At 32.8% G+C, this 10,672-nt stretch overlaps 1 protein-coding gene across 1 annotated transcript; it reads left to right on the top strand.

The window, feature by feature from the left end:
* The first annotated feature begins 6,711 nt into the window (after nucleotides 1–6,711).
* PFD6 (prefoldin 6) lies at nucleotides 6,712–10,310 on the top strand. Its single transcript, XM_086585879.1, has 5 exons — nucleotides 6,712–6,844; nucleotides 6,913–6,983; nucleotides 7,066–7,190; nucleotides 7,304–7,364; nucleotides 10,045–10,310. Exons 1-5 carry the CDS (start codon nucleotides 6,772–6,774, stop codon nucleotides 10,099–10,101), a joined length of 387 nt encoding a protein of 128 aa, XP_086442005.1. The 5' UTR covers nucleotides 6,712–6,771; the 3' UTR covers nucleotides 10,102–10,310.
* Nucleotides 10,311–10,672: the final 362 nt, after the last annotated feature.

The following is a 10,672-nucleotide window of genomic DNA, read 5'->3' on the forward strand; positions in this document are numbered from 1 at the left end:
ACACGTTGAAAATGTATTCACCTAAAAAAAAAAGTCATGGATAGATGTCTGCCACCAGCAAAAGGTTGTTTAACGATTTGATTTGCTTCTTTCATTAAACTAAGTGCCAGACATCGATATATATCCACTAATGGTCTGAATAGAGTATATGAATTGACATGGACATCTAGCCATACAAATCCTAACTTCAAAAATATATTCCAATATTCATACATATTCTTTAGTACATGAATGGGTGGTACAAAAGTAAAGAAATAAAGATAATATCTAATAATTCTATTCTTACCGTTGAACCACCTAGAAATCGATATATATCTAATAGTTATATACCACTCATGGTATGTTATATACCTTAGAGGAACCTTCCAACCAATATAATATGTATCCCACTGTGGTGTTTCACTTATTGTTTTTTTTTTCATAATAACAAAAAACATGAAAACCAAAACACACTTTTGATACAAAATACTACACCTCAAATTACTAAGTAAATGTACTTCACAGGTTGGCCTGGAATAGAGAACAGATTTCTTATTAAATTAATATAAGCAAAACAACTCGTGGACATTGCACAATATCTTAATACAAATAACAAAATAATTAAAGAGATGATATATATGATTTTAACCAACAAATTATAAATTACAAATATTTTCTTAATTAGGAAAAAAAAAACATAAAACAAACCTTAAAACATTGTTGTAAAACGGAAGAACAAATAATGAACCTCAAGGTCCTTGAATTAAAGATGTAAAAGAATCAGAAGATGAAGAGGGAGAAAGAAGATATTCATAAACATTTAAAACAAAAATTATCCTAAACGGATAATGATCCTAAAGAAATGCCGTTGAAAACGTATTCACCTAAAAATAAAAATAATTAAATCGTGGATAGAATCTGCCACCAGCAAAAAGTTGTTTAACAATTTGATTAGTTTATTTCGTTAGACTAAGTGAATGTTGTACCAATAATTATATATTCTTACATATTATATATCTACCTACTAAATAACTATTATTGATTTATTATATCTAGGTACACATGTATTTCACTGCCCAAACCAAATCTTCTTTATATATATATATAATAGTAATTCCTTTTCGGGCTCATTGGGGCTGCCCACATAAGCAGGGGGATTAAGAAAAAATAGGAGAAAAAAAATAGTAAGTAAGAGTCCCAATTAATTATGTTTCCTTTATATACTAAATCTCTTTTCAAGAGTCCTAATTAATTATGTTTTCTATTTCCTAATCTATACACATCCAAACAAAGAATAATAAGGATTACAGGAGAGACTCTCTTCTTCAAGAGTCTTAATTAATTATGTTTCATATTCCTAATCTATACATATCCAAACAAAGAATAATAAAGATTACAAGAGAAACTCTATTCAAATCAAGAGAAAAAAAATTGTTGATAAAAAAGCTAAAGAAACAAGCTGCGAGAAAACAACTAATTAGGAACTAAAAGTCCCAATTCTTGAACTTCTAAGTATCCCATATTCTCGAGTTCTTCAATTTACAACTATTGTGCTGATTTCAAAAGTCGTCTTTCTACAAGTCTTCTTTCTCTACCTCCCCAGTATGTGTTGATTTCAAAAGTCTTCTTTATTTTGATTTGTATTTACTATAAAGTTTGGAGTGTTAAGGGAGAAGGTAATGCAGGTCTAACATTAGAACGTTTGACTGTGACTTCCAAGATTGACAAACCATACACTTTACGTATATATACCAACCCTAATTGTTTATCAACTTAGTCTACTTCCTCATCTAGGGAGAAAGTTAAGTTATTTATTTTAGTCGTCACTATCTATATACTATCCACATATTTTAGTATATTCCATAAGAACATTAGTAAGTGGATCTAAAACTTTAAACCTTACATACTTAAAGTAAAATGATGTAAACCTACATGATAATATAGATACTTGAGGGAAACCAAAAGGTTCCATGATCACGTACCATAATAGTTGAGTAATATGCTCATATGGATTTATTTTCTTAAAATTGAAGTTCAGGCATACAACATAATTCATATTTGATATTTCTTAAATTTTGTGGGAGTCGGTTTTCCCGATTTTTCGGTTCACAAGTTAATGTTTAATGTATCTTAAAGTTAAAGCAGTCGGTACTGCATTTTTCGACCCAGTTGGATACGTTTGATTGATTTTCTAACCTGATTGTTTTGTATGTTTTTAAATTAAGGTGTGCTATTAATCTAATATAATGCTGATTTTCTTTCACATGCGTTGCTTTACTATATTTTTGTTAGCCTTAAGCTACTTCATTAGTACTTTCGTCCCACTTACAATTACAAAATGAATGATTTCTTAGCACTTGGTTTCTTTTGCAACAAATCGAAGACGAAGAATCTAAAAAAGCATCACATTTTGGGTATGAATTTGAAAGTCTTGGTTCTCTAAGTCATGCCTCAGTCCTGAAGGTTGGACGACTCATTGATGCTTATCTAGCGAAAATTACGCCTGATCCATATCTAGATCTACGGAAATTCATTGATATCATTGAAATATTGCTTGACTATGCCTGAGTTATTGATGATGGACTCTACAGAGCAACTGATATATATTAAAAGGCAACTTATCCAACTTTTTGTTTTTCTTAGTGTTGCAGTCTGAATTCATTTATAATATAGAGTGATGCTGTGATTCAGTGTTAATTTGACTCTTTCTTATGCTTTACTTCACTTTAATTTGTGATGGAGTTCTAATTAATAGATTTCTTTTGTAGAACAAAATTGAAATTTTTATCACAGGTTTGTTTTGAAATTTTCATGTTATTAAAAGTGATTTTTTTTTTTTTTGTAATTGCACTATTAGTAAATTAAGTATTTATTTGCCTTCTATCACGAACCACATTCCACATTTGTCTCTGATGGTTTTCAAATATTAAACCATGAAGAGGAGTACCTGAGTTTTTTTGGATAAAGGGCCATTGAATCAATAAACATATCAGTGCTCATGCTCTTTACGTGCTAACATGAATTAGCAAACAATGAACATATATTCTTATTATTTGCTTTGATGATTGTACATAACGATAAATAGAAGTTGGTATTACACACCAACTTTGATAATTATCAGAAAATCAGAAACTGGACACAAATGTATTAAATCAACCCCAAAGAATAATTAATGGGAAATAGGATAATAATGAGAAATCGCAAGTTGGATGCAACAACATTAAACTAACTTCAAAGAATAATTAAAGAGAAATCAGAAAATGGATGCAACACTGCATTGAACTAACTCAGAATAATTAATGGGAAATAGGAAAATGGATGCAACACTGCATTGAACAAACCTCACAAAAAAATTTAATGGGTAACCGAAAAATGGATGTGAGTGCATGGAACTAACCTCAAAGACGGGAAATCAGAGACTGGATGCAACACTGCAATGAACTAATAACCTCAAAGAATAATTAAAGGGTAACTGGACATAGGAGACTGGATGTAAATGCATCGAACTAATCTCAAAGAGTTATTAATGCAAAATCAGAAAATTGGATGCAAATGCATTGAACCAGCCAATGTCAAAGAATATTAATGGGAAATCGGAAACTTGATGCAAATGCATTGAAGAAATCTCAAAGAATAGTTAACATGAAATCGAAAATTGGATGCAAAATTGCATTGAACTAACCTAAAAGAATAATTAATGGGAAATCAAAAATTTGATGCAAATGCATCGAACTAACCTTAAAGAATAATTAGTGGAAAATTGGAAACTGAATGCAACTGTATTGAACTAACGCCAAAGAAAAGTTAACAAGAAATAAAAAACTGGATAAAAATGTATTGAACTAACCTCAAAAAATAATTAACGGAAAATCAAAAACTAGATGCAACTGCATAAACTAACCTCAAAGAAATAATTAACGGGAAATAAAAAATTGGATGCAAATGCATCAAACTATCCTCAAAGAATAATTGATGTGAAATTGGAAACTGGATCTAAATGAATTTAACTAACCTCAAAGAATAATTAACAGGGAATTAGAAGCTGGATGCAACTGCATTCAACCAAAGAATAATTAACATGACATCGAAAACTGGATACAAATCCAGCTAACTAACTTCAAAGAATAATTAATGGGAAATCGAAAATCGGATGCAAATGCATCGACTAACCTCAAAGAATAATTAATGGGAAATAAAAAACTTGATACAAATGTATTGAGCTAATCTCAAAAAAAAATTAGTGGGATGAAAATTGAAAACTGGATGCAAATGTAATGAACTAACCTCAAATAATAATTAACGGTAAATCGGAAACTAGATACAACACTGCAATGGATTAACCTCATAGAATAATTAATGGGAAATCGGAAACTGAATGCAACACTGCAATGAACTAATCTCAAAGAATAATTAACGGGAAACGAGAAACTGGATACAAGTGCATTGAACTAATTAACTTCAAAAAATAATTGACAGACAATCGAAAACTGGATGCAAATGCATTCAATAAATCTCAAAGAATAATTAACGGGAACTCGGAAATTGGATACAAATGCATCAAACTAATCTCAAAGAATAATTAACGGGTAATCGGAAATAACATGAAACTGCATCAAACTAACCCCAAAGAAAAATTAACAGAAAATTGGAAAGTGGATGCAACTGTATCAAACTAACTTCAAAGAATAATTAACGGAAAATTGAAAACTGGATGCAACTACAAGGAACTAACTTTAAATAATAATTAACAGGAAATCAGAAACTGGATGCAAATGAATGGAACTAACCTCAAGGAATAATTAACGACAAATCAGAAAAATGATGCCAATACATGGAACTAATCTCAAATAATCATTAAGGTGTAATCGAAAACTGGATGCGAATGCATCAAACTAACGTCAAAGAATAATTAACTGGAAATCGAAAACAAGATGCAAATGCATTGAACTAAAGTAAAAAATAATTAACGAAAAATTGGAAACTAGATGTAAATACATTGAACTAATTAAACTCAAATGATAATTAACTTGAAATAGGAAATAGGAAACTGGATGCAAATGCATTGATCTAACCTTATAAAGTTATTAACGTGCAATCCAAAACTAAGTGCAAATTCATGGAAGTAACCTTAAAGAATAATTAACAAAAATTGAAAAACGGGAAATCAGAAACTGGATGTAATTACATTAAACTAACATCAAAGATGAATTAACAGAAAATAAAAAACTGGATACAAATACAATGAACTGATCTCAAACAATATTTAACGGAAAATCAGAAACTAAATGCTAATGCATTGAACTAACCTCAAAACATTGTTGTTTTATGTGTAGTGGAAATGTCTCAACAAGTATATGATTGGGAATGACTTGCTATTCAAGTATATTCAATATGAATTTCGCCTCATTAGACATTCTCACACAAATTTTTTATCAAATTTCTATTATTAAACAACAAAAAGAACTCGAAGGGTTTTTATAAAAGTGCGTTATTATTATTATTATTATTATTTTCTGGAGTGTGATTTTCATGTTGCAAGAAATTTGGATGAATGACCAATGTAATATTCATATCTCATAAATGGATCTATCTACATAGTTCAAATATTTTTTAGAATAATTTAATATAATGACACCCGTTCGTAAGACGGGTTCGAAAACTAGTATTATGTAAGTAGTGCACTATTTATTCTACTCTGTAATGAGGCGTGGGCAAGCGAGCCATTTGCCGTGGCAAATTCCGTTCGCACCAATTCAGACGATTTTACCCTCAATTTCTATTTTAAAATACAAGAAAGTCAGCTAAATATAAATGTAATAGTTGTTTTATTTAGGGGCTAAGAGGTAAAAAATGAAACTTACTGTATTGATGGCGTGGCCAACTTTTTGATTGAGATGTCTCTATCAATACAAACTATTGGACGATTCTGTCCCTATTTTACATCTTCAATTACAAAATATAATTGTTTTTATATTATTTTAATATTTGTTATGTTTTAGGGGCAAAAATGTATTGAGAATTTTTTTGAAAAATTGGTCAGTGCAAATTGTGGCAGAGTGGCGTAGCCACGTGCTCAAAACTAGTTGAGTTAAAGTGTGTAGCTAGTAGACACTGTTCTAAAAATCGGTCTAGGCGGCCGCCTAGGCGGTCTCTAGGCGCTAGGCGGTGCCCAACCGACTCGCCTAGGCCCTAGTCGTTTAAAAATCGGTAAACTGACTAAGCGGACCGATTAGGCGGGCTAAGCGGTCTCTAAATGGGTCTAGGCGGTCCTCTAGGCGGTTTTTTTTTTTTTTTTTTTTTTTGAATGATTAAATGTCGAAAAATAAAGGCCTGTGTAGGCTTAAGATTTAAATGAGTTTAAAATACTTAAGTCTAATGTAAATTATGTCACTATAACAAAGAGTATGTTTTTATATAAAATCAATATTCTTCAACTATTACACATTTTTATAATAAGTATTTTTGTTTGTGTTTATTTTTTAAATTATGGTAAATGATTTTCTTTATTTCTTGTAGTATATGTGTATATTACTATATATATTAGGAAAAAAAAACCGCCTAGCGCCTAGCCCGTCTAGGCACTACCTAGAAGGCCTAGGCACTAGGCGCTCTCCCACCGCCCGACTACCGCCTAGCGTTTTTTAGAACACTGCTAGTAGATGCTACTGCCTAGGCCCTTGCTACATAATGGGCTGTTGGGCCTCCAGCCCATGACACATAGTAATCAACCCGGCTATATCCAACCAAACCGCTTTTCACTTGCTTCCTCTGCCGGATAAAAAAAAGAAGAAAATGGCTGGTGCCTTACGCGAACTACAGCGGGAGCTAGAAAACAAAGCCAACGATGTCAACAAACTCCAAAAAGGTAATTTCCTTATAAAACCTTATAAACAAAACTACACTAACAACTGACACGTGTGTTTTGTTTTTTAGATATATCAAAGAACCATGAAGTGAGAAAGAAGTACACAATCCAACTAGGTGAAAATGAGATAGTCCTCAAGGTATATATATATGTTTTTTTTACTTATAATGTTAAAATATGAGGCAGTGAATAATGACGGTGTTTGTTTTGTTTTGGGGTAGGAGTTGGATTTGGTGAAGGAGGATGCAAATGTTTATAAATTGATTGGTCCTGTTTTAGTTAAACAAGATGTTATGGAGGCTAATGCTAATGTTCGGAAACGAATCGAGTACATTACGGCGGAACTGTATGTTTATTTATGTTTTATATATTCATTAATATATTTTACATATACTAGTATTATGATTTTATGGATATTGAGTTTGGGTTTTTTTTTTTTTTTTTTTTTTGTGTATGTAGGAAGCGTCTTGAAGGGGCGTTGCAAGATATGGAAGGGCAACATAATTCGAAGAAAGAATCGGTTAGTGCTTCATTGGCATTCTTTGTTAATAATTGAAAGGTGTTACAGGATTTCTTTAGCATTTTAGTGGTATGTTTTAGTTAAATTGCAAATGACAGTCGTTGGCATGTGATTATGCTAGTCCATGAAACAGGGGCTTTTTAACATACTAATTTTCAAGTAGTTTTGAATGACCTACTAGTTTGTTAATAATCTTAGACAAGAACTAACATGCCATTGAGGGGAAGAAAATAAAGTAAGAATTAAGTTCACTCCTATAGGTTGATATACAAAGACTGAAATCACTGAATGCAACTTGATCTAAGATCAGTTAAGTACGTCCTGTATACTTAATAGCAAGTTGGTTTCTAAACTCACTTTGGATAAGAGAGAATGAAAAGCTCGAGCTTCTTTTAGTAGGTGTTTCATACTTCGCTTCTAACATTTACAAAAGCACTCCCTGCCTATATGGTAAAGGGTGACAACTCTCAGATTGTAAGACAAATAGCAGTGTTTTCAATTCCAAGGAGGTCACTTATCTCATGAGACATCCAAGAAAAACCTACGAATAAATTGCAACCAACTAATGAAGTAATTTTCCTGTAAACAAAGTGCGGGCCTTTCCAAAATACAGTAGGGTTGGTTTTATTAAGTTGAAACCGTAGCTACTCTATTTGAGTTGAAGTTTAACATTACTCGTGTATGTGTAGTTGCCACTGCTAGATCACTTACAAAGTGTGCAGTTGGTAACCTGCATTATTGCAGGAACTCAAAATAATAAAAAAAACTTTATTTTAAGCGGGCAAGTCATGATCTCGTGTTATAACTGTTACTGCGCTTGCTCATCCTGTCATTTCGTTGCGTAAATCATACCTGTCTTAAACATTTGGTTTATTGTTCGATCTATTCTAGCATACTTTTCATTGTTTTTCATATTTCTTTCTTGTATGATAAGTATTTCTTATTGAGAAATATGGAATTCAACCTGCCAGCCCTGGATAGCTTATTGGCTAGAGTTTTCATTAATGTTACTCCATGTTGTCGGAGTGTCAAGCTGAGGTGGCTTCGTTTATGTTTTTACCTTGTCCTGCTCCTGAGGGGTTTCGGTTGAAACTGGTAGCATTATGCTGCAATTTGACATTTCCTGATAAGTTTGTGTTACATGTTATTACTGCCATGCAATTGGACTCTTATGATGTATGGCCTTTCCAGTCGACATATATTTTGATCTTGTACATAACCTGGTTATTGTTCATGCATATGGGTGTATATAACTAATATGATATGATGAAAGAAAGGTTCCATAGGTAACAAATTTGATAATCATGCACATAATGGTTAAGTGCGAGATGTGTAATCAATTTAAACTTCAAAGTTACCAAGAATTGTTCACAGTCAGGGATGAATTTAGTCGCTTCTTTTATACCGGTTCTTCAAATTACAGTCATGTAGGAACCTGCCGATTTATATCATAAAAATAATTTCTTATATTATGGGGACAAGTTTGGGTAGCCAATATGGGGTGGGAGCTAAGTTACATTGACATGGATATGTGTGTCCCTATCCGACACGGGTACGAAGTGTCTAACATGGTGAAATTGAGCTATATCACTTACAATATGTGTTCATGTCATGTCCGGCACGGACACGTGGATACATATCCGAGACGTATTACTTTTAAAAATATGGCGCGTCCATGTAACATAGGGTGGGAGATTGACCAGTAGATTGTAGGTAATTTGTTGTAACTGTTGTTTCCTTTGGGTGGGGTATTCTGGTAACCACGCGTATTGGGCGGGCTGGGGCCTATGGAGAATCAACCACTTGCGTACCATTCACATGTAATCTTCTTGTTGTGATTTCCAAATTATACCAATGGATTCCTTTTGTCTTTCAGAAAAATAAGTGAATGTCCTGAAAGCTTATATGCCTTGTCGTTTTCTTCCATGAATTTGTACTGAAAGCTTATATGCCTTGCAAATGATCTTTGAGGAATCTTCTGAAAAATATTGGGTACAATTTGTATTTTCGGGTGCCCAGAGTAATTAGGGTGGCCATAAAGCATGTAAATAGCCAATTTTCTTGGATATTCTGCTCTTGGTTCTGGAGCTTCCAAATCTTCGTCGCAGCCCAGAATTTTGTGTAATTGTCGCCAGTTAGGCTGGAATAACTTTAATGGACCCAGTGACGCACAACCTGATAATGCAGACGCAAATGTATATATGTCCCGAATTAACTGAAATAGAGGTCAGTCATATGATGTGTATGGTTTAAGAGATGTCGGTTTTCTGTGCTTAACTGCTTATTACAAGTTTACAACACTCACAAGAATAGTAAGAAGTGAAAGATAGTACACTGGCAAGTTAGAGAAGGTGCTCTTATTGAAGTTTATTCTACCTCCGTTAGATAGGAGTTTCTGTTTCCTCTGTCCCAAATGTTTATGAAGTTTCTCCACTCTGGGTTCCCAAGCTGTTTCGGGCGCATATGCACTACAAATTATTTGGAGGCAGTATGCCAATGTTGCAACCCAAGCTATCTTAGCTTGGCAGGAATTCTTGTATAAAATTACTTTGGCATATGCAGTAAGTAGTAGTCTTTGTTCTTTTGGTTGCCCCCCACTTTGTTGTTTGTTTTTGTTGCAGATTTACTAGTTGGCTTTCTAAGTTACATGTGGATAATGTTGAATTTTGTTTTTTTGCAGGTCTTAAAGCTACAACAAAAGATTCAAGCTCTCCAAGCAGGAAAGGCAAAGGCATAACTTGCCTCTATGGATTGATGTACTGCTCATATTAGGGTTTCCTCCTTATATCCAAAGTTCCTTTTGCATTGTGGGTCGTCCTGTTTCTGGGTTTGGTTTTTAGAAAAGGTCATCTACTTGCATAACTTTGTTAGAACATTTTCTACTGTTAAAATTGTGAGACTTGTTACTGTCGATGTGTATAATATGGTTCAGATTCTTTTGGTTGATGACTGAGGTAGAAATTATTTTTGTGAACTTAAGTTTGATTTCTGTTTGGGTATTGAGTGATTAGGTACGGTAATTTCCAACTTAAATATCCCGACTACATCCTTCATCATTTCTGCACGTCTATCCATGGACCAAAATATCGCCGATATATCTGATATATCACCGATATATATCGGTATTTTGGTATACCGACATCGATATTTCTGATATATATCTACCGAATATAGAATTCTTTTTTCCCGATATATATCGGAATTTACGATATAAAACTTTATATCAGCGATATAATTGATATATCCGATATTTATGATATATATCGGTTGACTTTTTGACTATTTTTTAATATAAATCCGATATTTCC

The sequence above is a fragment of the Coptis chinensis genome, chromosome 2 (assembly GCF_015680905.1).
Source record: "Coptis chinensis isolate HL-2020 chromosome 2, ASM1568090v1, whole genome shotgun sequence".
NCBI classification, from domain to species: Eukaryota; Viridiplantae; Streptophyta; class Magnoliopsida; order Ranunculales; family Ranunculaceae; genus Coptis; species Coptis chinensis.